The sequence below is a fragment of the Capricornis sumatraensis genome, chromosome 14 (assembly GCF_032405125.1).
Source record: "Capricornis sumatraensis isolate serow.1 chromosome 14, serow.2, whole genome shotgun sequence".
Lineage (NCBI taxonomy): Eukaryota > Metazoa > Chordata > Mammalia > Artiodactyla > Bovidae > Capricornis > Capricornis sumatraensis.
The window spans coordinates 10,641,367-10,654,242 of NC_091082.1; the positions used below are offsets into that span (position 1 = coordinate 10,641,367).

General features: G+C 58.6%; 1 protein-coding gene across 2 annotated transcripts; it reads right to left on the bottom strand.

The window, feature by feature from the left end:
• Positions 1-1,991: 1,991 nt before the first annotated feature.
• Positions 1,992-11,803, bottom strand: REN (renin). 2 transcript variants are annotated; one of them, XM_068986546.1, is made up of 10 exons: positions 11,712-11,803; positions 8,229-8,379; positions 7,615-7,738; positions 7,026-7,144; positions 6,057-6,253; positions 4,225-4,233; positions 3,644-3,763; positions 3,129-3,273; positions 2,747-2,845; positions 1,992-2,153 (listed from the first exon to the last, which is right to left on the bottom strand). In XM_068986546.1, exons 1-10 carry the CDS (start codon positions 11,789-11,791, stop codon positions 1,992-1,994), a joined length of 1,206 nt encoding a protein of 401 aa, XP_068842647.1. In that variant the 5' UTR covers positions 11,792-11,803. The 2 variants fall into 2 exon arrangements, with proteins under 2 accessions (XP_068842647.1, XP_068842646.1); XM_068986545.1 differs by lacking the exon at positions 4,225-4,233 and having other exon boundaries at positions 11,712-11,791.
• Positions 11,804-12,876: the final 1,073 nt, after the last annotated feature.

The window sequence follows — 12,876 nt, forward strand, 5'->3', positions numbered from 1 at the left end:
CGGGCGGGGGCGCGGGCGGGGGCGCGGGCGGGGGCGCGGGCGGGGGCGCGGGCGGGGGCGCGGGCGCGGGCGGGGGCGGGGCCGGGCGCCGGCGGCCGCGACGTCACGGGCCGCCGGCCGGGGCGGCACCGCCTCCTGCAGCTTCGGCGGCCCGCGCGCGGGGCTTCCCGCGCGAGCCGGGAAGCCTGGCCGGGGCGCGGCGGGGACCGAACCGCGGATGGGGCAGCCCCGGTTCGCTGCCCGACTTTCGAGGCCGCGAGGGGCCTCCGCCCTCCCGCCCCATCGGAGGCTGCGCCCCCGGATAACCGGGCCGGGGCCCGGGGAAAGCGCCCCCCGCGCCCCGAGTCCGCCCGGAGGTGTGGAGGTTCCGCCGCCCCCAGGTGGTTAGCTTGGGCGGCACCACCTGAGCCCCCAGTCCCTGCACTCCTGCAAGAGGCTCCGCGGGAGTAGGCCTTTTGGGATGGCGAGGGGACTGGGGAGATGCATTTTGTTGGCGGCCGTGCCCATGGGGACCTCAGTCACCAGCCGACTTGGGAGAGCGCTCGCGGCGCCACCCAGGAAAGTGCCTGTTTCCCCACGTGGCCCCTTCCACCTCTTCGGGAATCTCCCAACCGCAAGGCCCCTCTCCTCATCGCTGCCCAGAATCCCGCTCTGCCCCAAAGAACTTCTGGGCTGATGCGTGTTCTGTTTTCGTGTTGTCCAGGGCTGAAATGGGGCTAGTGTGACATTTAATTCAATTTTATGTTTAATGTAAACAGCCGTATATGGCTGTCTTATAGAATAGGATAGAAGATGTTGGGGGGCGGGGCGCTACTTAAGGTCGCGGAACCCAGGATGTTGGGAGAGAACCCTGCCTTCCTGCAGCGAGGAAATACAGCTAAGCAGGCAAGAAGACTCAGAGAGTGATGCTCCTGGCTCTGCACAGGGATGTCACAGATGTGGGAATGCTGCCAGGGAGAGGTCCTGGGATTCCATACAATCCCAACAGGCGGTAATTCTGGAGCTATGAGGTTTGCTGAGGCCTGGGTGAGCCCCTCAGTGCCTCACTTCTTTCAGTCAAAAGAGGGGTGAGCAGCTGTCATGAAGAGGGACAGTGTCAGTGGCTTCATTTGGGCGGATACGGTGTCTTATTCCCCAAGCTACACGTCTCCCACAGCCAGTCCAAGGCGTCAGAGCGGGAGAGCACCTCGACCTGAGCCCCAGGTCTCGCGATATGGAAGAGCGCAGCGCCTAGATCTATGTGCTTGTGCACCTGGGCCCGTCCTGGGGTGGCTGAAGCTCTGAACCTGTGGAGACTCACCTGTATGTGGGAAGGTGGGAAGCTCCTGAGGTCTGAGTCAGATGGGCAGCCTTCTAGTTGTGGTCTTTCACACGTCACTGAGCAACCCTGGCCAGAGCTTTCACTCTCTGAGGCTCAGTTTCTCCTCCTGTACAAGGGGAGTATCGGGCAGACCTCTGTGGCTCTATGTTTTTAGGTGTTAGTGCCTTAGATGGCATGTTAGATGGCTACGTGGGGAAGCACAGAGCCTGCGCTGGCGGCTGACCTCCATGAGCTTGGAGCATCTTTCTGTCTACAGTCCACTGCCGCGGCGTTAGCTTTGGTTCTCCAGGGGCTGGCTCTCTGCAAACTTCCCGCCCAGGGTAGTGTGAACAACTCCATCTGAACCCTGCCGACGTTGCATGGGTGGCATCAGCCCTGCGTGCAGGAGCCTGTGCTTGTGTGCCTGTGAGTTTGTCATTGTGTTGCGTTCTGTCTGCACAAGATCACACACTGTACTTCCCTGTTTCAAATCCTTGAGAACCCAGATGCAGTGGGGTTGGAAACATGAAGTCTTTATTTTGTGGTCCTCAAAGAAGGGAAGAGCCAGTACTGGGGGCAGGGCACACATCCGGGGGGACTTCCACCCCCCTGAGTGAGGGCACAGGCAGGGGTTGGGGGGTGGTCCCAGAGAGTGCTCTAGTTCTGGGCCAGGGCAGGGCAGCAGAGGGCCTCAGCGGGCCAGGGCAAAGCCGATGCGATTGTTACGCCGATCAAACTCCGTGTAGAACTTGCGGATGAAGGTGGCACCCAGGACCCAGACTGGTCCAGTGGGTGGTGGGATGTCCATACCATGCAGGGCCAGTGTGCACAGATCATCATTATTGTAGGGGTCCTGGCAGGAAGCAGAAAGGTTCCTCCACTGCCTGGCACATAACCACCTTGCCAGAGCCCTCAGCAGCATCTGCCCACCCGTGCCCCATCCGCACTGGGCCTCCATCACATCTTGGCCCTTTCAGCCATCATGGGTCACACCCCTCCTAGAGGCAGGTACTAAGCCGGATGCTACTGACAGTGGGTCGGGCGCAGCTCTGCCTTCAGGAGCTCCCAGTCTGGCAGAGCTTCTGGTCCTCGACAAACTATTAACACCTCTAAACATGCTGAGTATAAAAAGCAGATAGCGTTACTGGGGACATTTGATCAGAATGGAGATCAGGAGATGGGCACAGTGATTTCCAAATTCGGCTGCATGCTGCGATTACCTGGGGAGTTTTGTAAACACTGTTGCCCAGTTATCCCCAGAGGTATCAGTTGGTATGGGATGTGGCTTGTTACTGGGATTTTTAAAAGCTCGCAGGTAACCCTAATGTGCAGCCAAGTTCGAGAACCACTGGTCTAGCAGGTAATCTGTGCATAATGACATGTCTGTTTTTGAAGGCCCCTGCCCCCTCTTCCTCCCTGCCACCGAGGAGCAAACCGCAGCCTCACCTGTAACACATAGTCCGCACTGGTGAGTGTGTAGGCTTTGCCTCCAAGGTGGAAGGAGATGTCGGGGAGTGTGGGCATCTGGTTACAGTTCACGACATACTGGCAGCGGGTAGGGTCACAGGAGCCCCTTTGAGTGTGGGAGGTACCCCAGGAGACGTAGCCCCATGCTTGTGGCCTGGCCCCTCTGCCGCAGAGGGGTGGGCACAGCCCCCAGCTTCCCGAGCTCCCCTCCCAGGGCCCAGGTCAGATGTGGAAGAGTGTGAGAGGCAGGAGAGGAAGGCCAGAAACGGTCCCATTCAGAAACAAAGCATCCTGGGGTGATCTGGGGGCCTGGGCCGGGTGGTGCGCCCTCCTCCCTGGTGCCCGCCCCCCAGCTCCTTACTTCATCTATGCTGAGCTCCTTGGCCCCCAAGGCCTCCATGAGCAGTCTCAGGGAGCTGGTGGGGCCTGAGATGTAAGATGCACCAGTATCCACTACGACCATGCAGCCCTCCTCACAGAGCAAGGTGGTCGACCTCACAGACACCCTGGGGGAGGCCACCGTGTCAGACAGACAGCTGGACAGAAGGCTGAGGGGCACCACCAAGCTGCACAGTTTTCCTGAGTGTGGGCAGGTGATGGGAGGCCATGCCGGAGGTCAGGTGACGCGGTGAGGGATGCGTGACACGTGAGCTGGAAGAAGAGAATGCTGCCCACCCCAGCACACAGCTTAGTGACCCTCCGCCTCTTCTTGTTGCGCCCTCCCCCTGACCCATTATCTCCGTGTCCCTTCCCTGGACCAAGCAAGCAGAGAGCAAGGGCTGCACTTGGAGAGAGGGCGGGATGGCAGCCCAGCCCCCTTGCAGGCCCACCCCCAGCAGCAGCACTTTCAGAGGGAAGAGGGTTGAGGGTCCTGACCCTTTCATTCTGATCTGCCAGGAGCCAGGCTTGCTGATGCTCACGTAGTGGAAATTCTCTTGGTAATACTGGGGGTCACTGCCTCCCAGCACGATCTCGCCCCCTAGCAAGTGGGAATTCCTAAAGGGAAGATTACAGTAGCGTGGACACCCCCGGCCTCCAGGACTCAGTAACCCCCGCCACCAGGGAGGCGGGGCCCAGGCTCAGGGCCGGCGGCAAGGCTGGGGCGGGGCGTGGAGGCCGCTTCTCCACCTCTGCCCGTCCCCAAAGCTCAGTCAGAGGGTTCCAGTGTGGTCCAGCAGCACCCAGTAAAGCCTCCCCAGAGAGGCCACAGAGGAGGGGCAGACGCAGGACAGGGTCGCCCCCACCTCACTGGGGCCTGAGCAGTGCGGGACCTGGGATGGGCCCCTGGGAGCTGCTAGGGTGGTGGGCAGGGGCGTAAGGGAGGCGGGGGTAGATGGGGAGCTTGGGCGTCAGTGGTGCCTGGCCCGCTGCAGTGAGTTTGGGGAGGGTGGCATGTGTGATTCTGGGCCAGGTGCTCTGGAGGGTCAGGGCCAAGTCCGGGCTTTCCATCTCCTTACTTGGAATCTCTGCAGAGAAAGAGACAGCAGAAAGGAAGCTTTTGTTTCAGGTGAGCCCCACCAGCCCGTTGTTTGGCAGGGGGGTATTACACACTCTTTACCCTCCAGGCAGTGGAGTCACCAGGAGGTAAGTTGCTGAAGTCACCCCAGCAGTGAGTGGGGCCCTGGAGCCAGGACCTCTGGTGCCCCATCCGCAGCTGATGCCCCTTGCTTTCCTCTCCTCGAGATGGCATGATGCCTCCCACAGGTCAGGGTCTACCTTGGGGATGGTTTCGTGTGTGTGTGTGTGTGTGTGTGTGTGTAAGAGAGAGAGATGGGGTTTCCAGCCCTCTTAGGAGGCAGGTGTGTGTGCGCGTTGCAGCACGCAGCTCACACGTGTTACTGGTGCAAGTTGCACCATTATGAGTCCAGTACACGTGCAACTGTGCTAGACGAGCTCCGCTCACCTCTCTCCCAACACTTCACGGTCTCTCTGGGCATTTCCTCCTTCTCATCCCAGAGTAAATGAAGAGGCAGGCCTCTCCTCAACAAGGCCTCTTTGCTGGGATTCCCCTCCATCCCGTGGCCTCTCGGCTCCTGCCCTCAATTGTCCTCTTTTCCTGCCTTTTCAGTTGCTGGCCCTCTGCTGGCTGATTCTCCCACCTGCCCATACTCGGGCATCCTCCAGCATTTACAGACACCTGCACGTCTCTCCCTGCTTCTCTGCGCAGCTGTGTCTGCGTCCCTCCCCAGGCAGACTTCTCACGGTGGGCCTTTCCCTCCCTGACACCCACACCTGTCTCTGCACTGCCTGCCTTCCGCCCTTGTCTGGCCTCTGGAGCAGCTCTTCCCAAGACTGCCCCGCCCGCCAGTTGGTGGCCTTTTCTCAGTCACTCTCTTTCTCTCGCCAAACTAGACACTCCTTTCCGTTTTATCTTTGCGATGTTTCTGGGTGCTGGCTTTCCCCTCTGTCCTCACTGCTACTGGGCTGCAGCTCTCATGCCTGTCTCCAGCTTGTGCCCAGCAGCTCAGGGCAGATCGCAGCTCTGCTCCACAGCTGGTGCTAGCTTCTGCAAGCCTGGCTGTGCTGCACCCAAGTTTGGCCTGGAGTTGAAAGCACAGGGTTTCAACCTCATGTCCCCTGTTTTGCTCATCATACTGTAATGTTGCTTGTCTTCCCTGCTGGACTGTGAGCTCTGTGAGGGCTGGAACTCTGTCTGGTACACTGTGTTCATGGCTGTACCCCTAGAGCCTTGCACAGAGCTTGTCATGTCAGTGTCCAGGGTTTGTGGAGTCAGGGACTGAGCAGATAAGTGAAGGCACTAATGAATGAAGTCAGCAGTCCACATGAGAGGAGCCAGGCCCTCACAGGGAGGCCCAGCGGTCATGGCAAGGCCTCACTTCCCATCACCGCCACTCTGCGCTCTTCTCTTGCTCTAGAGCAGTGCTGAACTAAACTGTAAGTAAAAGCCTCGTCTGCCAAGATGGAACTGTGCTGTGCTTGTATAGTGCGGTGTGGTAGCCGGTAGTCACTGCGGCCACTGAGTACTTGAAAGGTACAGTATGACTGAGGATTTGAGTGCCTGACTTTATTTCCTTTTTATTTAAGCGCTGGCTTCCATGTTGGATCGTATCCCTCTGGATATGGAGCGAGCACCACCTGATCCTGAACGCAGCACAGGAGCTCGACCCGCCCCCTCTTCCCCGGCCCGGCCCCGCCCCCGGCCCCGGCCCGGCCCCGCCCCCGGCCCCGGCCCCGGCCCCGCCCCGGCCCCGGCCCCGCCCCGGCCCCGGCCCCGGCCCCGCCCCGGCCCCGGCCCCGCCCAGGCCCGCCCCGGCCCCGCCCTGCCCACCTGCTGTAGTAGACGGAGAAGACGTCCTCGGTCAGCACCCGTTGGGCGAGGATGTGGTCAAAGACGGGCGTGACGCCGCCGACTGCCTGGGCCGGGAAGCCCATGCCCAGGACGCCGTCAAATTTGGCCAGCATGAAGGGCCTCAGGGGCAGCTCCGTGACCTCGCCAAAGGTCTGTGTGACTGTGATCCCGCCCACCTGTGGAAGGAAGGAGCACCAGGGGAGACCAAGCCCACGGCCCATCCCCTGGTCAGAGTCCGGTCCAGGCCTCCCCACGAAGGGCCCTAGGGACACACCGCCCCGGGTGTGACCACTTCATCAACCCCAAGTGCACAGCAGCTCTCTTAACACACATGAGGGGCAGAGGCAGAAGGTGGCACCACAGTCAGGCCTGCCGTTCACGCCCCCTTTCCCCTATTTCATGGGCTCACACTGATTTCTCCCAGTTCCATGGGTACCCCTACCCTGACTGTGCCAGAGCAGGGAGTGGAGAAGCCTAGAGATGGAGGCGGGTCAGACCCAGACCAAGTGACAGTGAGAACGAGGACTGACCCTAATTCCAAACTCTGAATTCAGCTGTGACCTTACAACCTGTGCCTAACTCCAAAAGTGATCCTGACCATAAGGCTGACAGTACCCTTGACCCTGACCCTGACTCGGGATTTCAGTCTAGGGTCTGGTTAAGAGCTCAGTCAGAGTTGGATGACCCCAAGCAGGTTCCTCGATTGGAGACTGGGCTCAGGACAAGCTCCATGAATGCCGTAGCTGCAGAGGCCCTCACAGATTACTTGGGTAGTGCCCAGAAATCAGCTCTGCTCTGCCCCAGGTGCTTGCAGCTCCAGGGAGCAGTAGCAGAGGAGGGTGCTCCTCCAAGGCGGGCTGGGCTGCACCATCCCCAACCGGGGACGCTAGGGTGGCAGAGGAGGCCTGGGGACAAGGAGGGCAGATGACCTGAGACAGCCTCACTTACAGTCACCAGGTCCTGGCTCAGGAAACCTTTGACCTTCCCAGATCCATAGTAGATGGTGAACTCCGTCCCATTCTCCATGTAGCTGGAGGATTCCAGGGAGTCGTAGAGGCTGTGAATCTCTGGCGGGGAGACAAAGGCTCAGGGCCGAGAAGCCCGGGGAAGGGGTTGGAGGCGGGCACTGGGTGGGGCCTGAGTGCAAAGACAGGGCGGCCCTGAGCTGGGAGGCTTGAAAAATGTGGTTAGTCAATCAAGGTCTGTATTTCTTGGACCCCTGTAATGTGCTCATGTCTCTGAGAACTTTGTCTCAGATGAAGTGTCTTAAAGTAATTGCTAATCCCAGGCTGGCGAGAGGGCTCTGGTCCCTGGAAGCATTCAGCAGTTCCCTGAGGTTGAGGAGGACACAGGCTATGCTCTGAATGGGCCTGAGAATTCAGTCCTTCTGGAGCCTACTTTTTACTTGGCCATGACATTCTCTCCTCTCCTCTCAGGGGCAGGGGGCGGAGGCAGATGGAGGAAGCTCAGGGGGCAGCAGGAGGTACTGAGCTGGGCCTGGCCCGACAGGGGAGGGCACTCGGGCCCCTGGTCTCACCACAGGCAGTGTAGAGGGGGCTGCACTTGGTGGACGGCACCCAGAGGTTAGCAGAGCCCGTGTCAAAGATGACTTTGAAGGTCTGTGGTGGGGTGCCGATGCCGATCTCACCATAGTACTGGGTCTGCAGGACGAAGGAGAGGGGTGGTGGCCTGAGGCGCCTGGGGAGACTTGGGGTCTTGCCCGATATGCCCTTTGGAACTTGGGGTGAGATGAGGCAGACCACGTAGCCTGGGTGGTCTGGGCTTCCATTTTCAGCAGGGATGGAGTCAGAGGCTTAGCAGGGTCTCATGACAGGAAGTGGGAGGCTCAGTAAGACCAGAGGGCAAATTAAATGTACTGCCAGTGAAGCAGGGAGGTGCCCCATGCCCCACAGAAATCCTGATGCTTCGCTGAGCCCCTGCCCCTGCAACACCTGTACTTGGGGGCCTAGGGCCTGGATTCCTGAGTTCCAAACCTGACCCCGCCTCTGGGCTCCTTCCGGTCCTCTGTGCCTCAGTCTTTCCAGCTGTGAAATGGGAATTTCGTGAGGTGCTCAGAAAGGGCAAAAATGCCTTAGGCCCAAGAGAAGAAGGAGAGAGTGAAGTGGGCAAGGGACCGAGCTGGGCACTCACGTCCAGGTAGTTGGTGAGGACCACAGGGGAGGTGCGGTTGCCAAAGGAGAGAGTCTTGGTGAGCTGGCTCCACTCAGCACCCAGCTGGGCCATGTCCACGCCTCGTTCCCTCAGGCTTTCCCGGACTGAGGGCATCTTCTTGAGGAAGATCCTGGCCCATGATGGAGTAAGAAAAAGTAGACGAGCTCTGTCCCCTCCCACAGTAATGGTAGAGTTCTAGAAGCTTCTAATAAAACTACCCCAACCTTAGCCCAGGCACCTAGGAATCACTCTTGAACTCTTAAGTCTCTGAAGGAGACTCCGTGGTTACCTGTGCTGGTATTAAATGATCCTCAACTAACTCGCTCCTGTTGTTTGATTTTGCTCATCATTTTAAGGTCATTTGTTCATTCATTCACTCCACAATCACAGGTTGGACACCTACTCTGTGCCTGCACCATGCTGGATGCTAGAGATAAAAAGACCATCACCGCCTTCGAGGGGCTCCAGCGGATGGGAAGACGGAGGAGGAAACAGCACTGACGTCCCCCTAAGGAGGTGAAGGCTGGGCATGCCGGCTCACGGCTGGATGGGTGAGGCAGTGCCACGCGGGGCCTGCAGGTGGCAGCACATGCCCGCACGGCCGGGGCGGGGGCTCCAGGAAGCAGCAGGCAGCACCCGGCCAGGGGCCTGGGCCTGGACTGGGCGGGGTCGGGGAATGCAGGCGTCTCCAGAGTGCCTGTGCAGCCTGCCCTCGGGAAGAAGCGCCTTCCTGAGCCTAGGTCCCAGGCCCTCCGCTTCTTGTCCCGACGCTTTCCTGTCACCTTCGGGAGCCAGAGTTAAAGAAAACTGGGAAACTCATGTCGCCCTGAGCTGCCACCGTGCGGACACCCAGCGCCGTGCAGGCCACCCCCACCACGTGACCTCGTTCCCATCCTGCAGGCTGGCTGTCCTCACTCTGGGGTGAGGGATGAGGCGACTCAGGAGTAGGTGCAGCAGGGATTCGAGGTGCCCTGACTGGCCCATCTCCCACAGAGGGGTCCCCGGACTCCGACGTGAAGGCTGTGGGCCACAGCCTGAGCCGTTGTTGGGGGTCCCGGGCTTGCAGCCCAAAGTCTGGAGGGTCCCTATTTCTTCTGTACTTGCACTAGCCTTTCCTTCTCAGGCCCCATGCATTTTGCCCACAAACGTGAATGCAACTTTCATGCTTGTTGGTGTTAATATTTTAACAGAACTGACTTGCCATATTCATAACATGGTCTGTTCTTCCACAGAGTATTTTCACGACTATGATCTGTTTGATTTGCAGCCATCACCTGAGGTGAGTATCTTTACTATTCTCATTTTACAGATGGGAAAATGGAGGGACAGAGAAGGCTAGACCCCAGAGAGGGCTCCTTTTACCCTCTCCTTTTAGAGAATCCCTTCCTTCTCCCCTTTCTCTCCCCCTCCCCCCCACACCAGCACTTTCCAGCGTTTTCCAGCCCTCTAAGGCCAGCGTGCACCCCGCCTCCTGGAAGCCCCCATGCCCCCACGCTGGCCTCCCCTTTGCCTGGGCACCTGCCCCGTTTCCCCCGGGTGTCCGTAACCAGCGCTGCACAGCCTCGTGCCCTCTGTGATGAGGGTGTAGTGGTCCTCGCGATGTGCTCGAATCCCCTCCTACCTGCCTGATTCTGAGCAACTTACCTGACCTCCTCTGGGTCTCTGTAACAATGGACTTAATGGTAGTACCTACCACCAAGAGTACGCACTTTGCAGACTGAGTTGCCCGGTGCTCAGTACATGTTGTAAAAGGTGTCTGTGTGTAAAAGGCAATGACTGCACCTTGAGACTGGAATCGGCCGTTCAGAGCGCCACAGAGCCTTGCATGGGGACGTTGAGGCTCATGTCAGTTAGCAAAACTCCTCTAAGTACATTTGGAAAGCCTGACTCCCTCTTCACCCTGGTCTAATTTCATTCTTCTCGTTCTGAAGAGACGAGGGAGAATGTTTTTTTCCTTTCCCTCCCTTTATCCTGGGGGTGGGGGCCACGCTCAGACACATACTGCCGCTGGGAAGCGCCTCTCCCCCTCACCACGCCCCCAGCCCAGCAGCTACTCTCCCTGGAGCAGAGGAAAGAGGCTTTGGAAACATGGTGCAGCGTGTGCCCAGGCTGAGCCTCCTACATCGGACCTCCCTGGACCTCAGTGTCCCCAGCTATGAAATGGGACTGTTGGGAGGATGACTTGAGCTGAGACACAGGAAGCAATCCTATGAAGTCCTCAGCATTTTACAGGCCTAGCCACTACCACTGTTACGGAAGCCTGCCCCTGAACTTCAGGTCTTCTGGTCCCATCTGCTTCCCCAGCGTGAAACCCTTTCTCTAGGAGGCCCTCTCCCCCCTACCTCCCCGCTCCTGCAGCCTTGAAGAAGCCTTGTTCCCTCAGGGAAGAAAGTGAAACTGAAAGCCACTCAGTCGTGTCCGACTCTCTGCGACCCCATGGACTATACAGCCCATGGAATTCTCCAGGGCGTTCCCTTCTCCAGGGGATCTTCCCAACCCAGGGATCGAACCCAGGTCTCCCGCATTGCAGGCAGATTCTTTACCAGCTGAGCCATCAGGGTTCCCTCAGGGCCTGTCGCCAAACATGGATGTTGGGTCTTTATCCTTCTCCTTTGGGCTGCCTTAAACTTTTCTTTTAATATTCGTGATAATCCCCCTGGAGATGGTAACAGCTGGGTTTTTACAGCATGCCTGCACCAGGCTGAGGCATTTACAGGCAATATCTTATTCACTCTTCAAAGCAGCTCTGTAAAATAGGTATTTTATTATCCCTGTTTTAAAAATGGTAAACTGGAACTTCCCTGATGGTCCAGTGGCCAAGACTCCATGCTCCCAATGCTGGGGGCCTGTGTTCAATCCCCGGTCAGGGAACTAGATGCCACGTGCTACAACTAAGTGTTCTCACACCACAACTAAAAGATCCTGCCTGCTGCCATGAAGATCCAAGCGGGCAGTGTAGCCAAATAAATGAATATTGAAAAAATAAAAGTGGCAAACTTGGACCTGGCCAGGTTCAGGGTCTTGCCCATGGTTCCAGAGTTAGTTGGCACTGCTAGTGGAACAGAATTTAAACCAGGACTGTTCAGCTCTGGAAGCTTTGCGTTTAACCACTACGTTGCCCTGCTTCCCTGGCAGAGTTAACAATACCACACCCTTCTTAGTACTTAGTCTGTGAGCTCCCGAGGGGCAGAGAACATGTCTCAGTCATCTCGAGTCCACCCAAAGCGCCTAGCATGGTGATCTGTGCAGGAACTGAAAACTCTGGGCCAGGATTAAAAGGCCCAGCTAGTGCTTCTGCTGGCTGTGTGACATCGGGCAAGTCACCTGACCTCTCTGAATGGGGCGAAACTCTCCCTGCCTGGCTGCTTGCGAGGAAGGGGTGACATCCCTTGTTTGAACCACCCCCCAACCCGTGTCAGGAAAGTGAGGATCCCTCCTCCCCCCACCCTTTCTCCCAGTTACCGTCTGAAGGCGGCGGTGTCTGCAGGGAGACTGAAGGTGCTGCAGCCCCAGAGCGCCAGCAGGAGTCCCCAGAGAGGCATCTTGCTGCACTGGTCCACACTTCGCCTGGGTGCCCAGCTCGCTCTGGGGTCCCCTGAAGCACCCTCTCCTTTTATACATGCACACTCGGGATGGCTGCGATTCTGCTCTGCCCTGATTTATTACTGCGGGGCAGATGGCAGGGCAGCCGGTAATAAATCCCTCAACGGGACTGAGCTAAGTGGGTGAAGGGTGACCAGGTTTCTGACGCGGAGCTGGGGGGCTAGAAGAAGGATGGCTGTGGGAAAGCAAGGCTGCACCCAGTGACGCCAGTAGCCCTGTCTCGGCCTGGCCCTGTGACCCCTCAGGGAAGACTGAAGCCGATGAGAAACAGCACCGCTAGGGAACCAGGACAGGGCTGGGACAAGCACAGGACCCTGGTTTCCAGCCCCCAAGCCCATCTCACCGACCCCTTGCCTCTGTGTTAACCTAGGCTGTGCCCCTGACTGGCGTCTCCCAGGCTGCGTCGCAGTGTTACCATCTGGAACATGGGTGATCCCTCCAGCTCGTTCCCTGACAGAGCCAGATCCAGGGAGTCCCGACACGGCCTCCCCCCAGGTCTCTGTTACCAGTGGTTGTTTATGGGAAAGTGCAGCACAGACCTCCTCTGGAAGTAAGGAGCTGGGGGCAGGGGACGTGGTTCCATCTTAGATGACCTGTGTTGGTGGAAGGGAAGGGAAGCCCCGGGACTGGGGGAGGCTGCTTTCCGCCAAAGTGCGAGGTGGAGCAGCTGGTCCACCCTCTGCCTCTCTCTGCTTCTCCCTGAGTGCTCTCTGGGGCATGTCTCAGCCTCCTTCCCTTTCCCTTATGCCTTACCAGCAGTCTGGAGCTGCTCACCACGCACCCACCCGGCCCCTGAACCCCAGGGAGGATGTTGTTTGCAGCCTAGGGCCTCCTCTCCTGGCTCCTCCCTGCTCACTCCTTGGGGCCCACCTCCAGGATCTCTGTCTCCTCCAGGACGCAGGCTTGGATTCAGCCTGGAGTTGACTGTCTCTGCTGGGGCTCCACGGTGCAGACACGCGCCTTCTGTGAAAGCACAGGCCTCGAATGTCCTCTCTTGGAATCATTTCGATGTGCGTGCCTCTGC

Bases quoted from the DNA above. Each gene is read 5' to 3' on its own strand.
- REN (XM_068986546.1), bottom strand. From the start codon at position 11,791: ATGCCTCTCTGGGGACTCCTGCTGGCGCTCTGGGGCTGCAGCACCTTC. The intron at 6,254-7,025 runs GTAAGTGAGGCT...TTCCTTCCACAG, and splicing joins TGAGCCAGGACCTGGTGACT to GTGGGCGGGATCACAGTCAC. The intron at 3,274-3,643 runs GTCAGGACCCTC...GGCCTCCCCCAG, and splicing joins TGGCAGATCAGAATGAAAGG to GGTGTCTGTGAGGTCGACCA.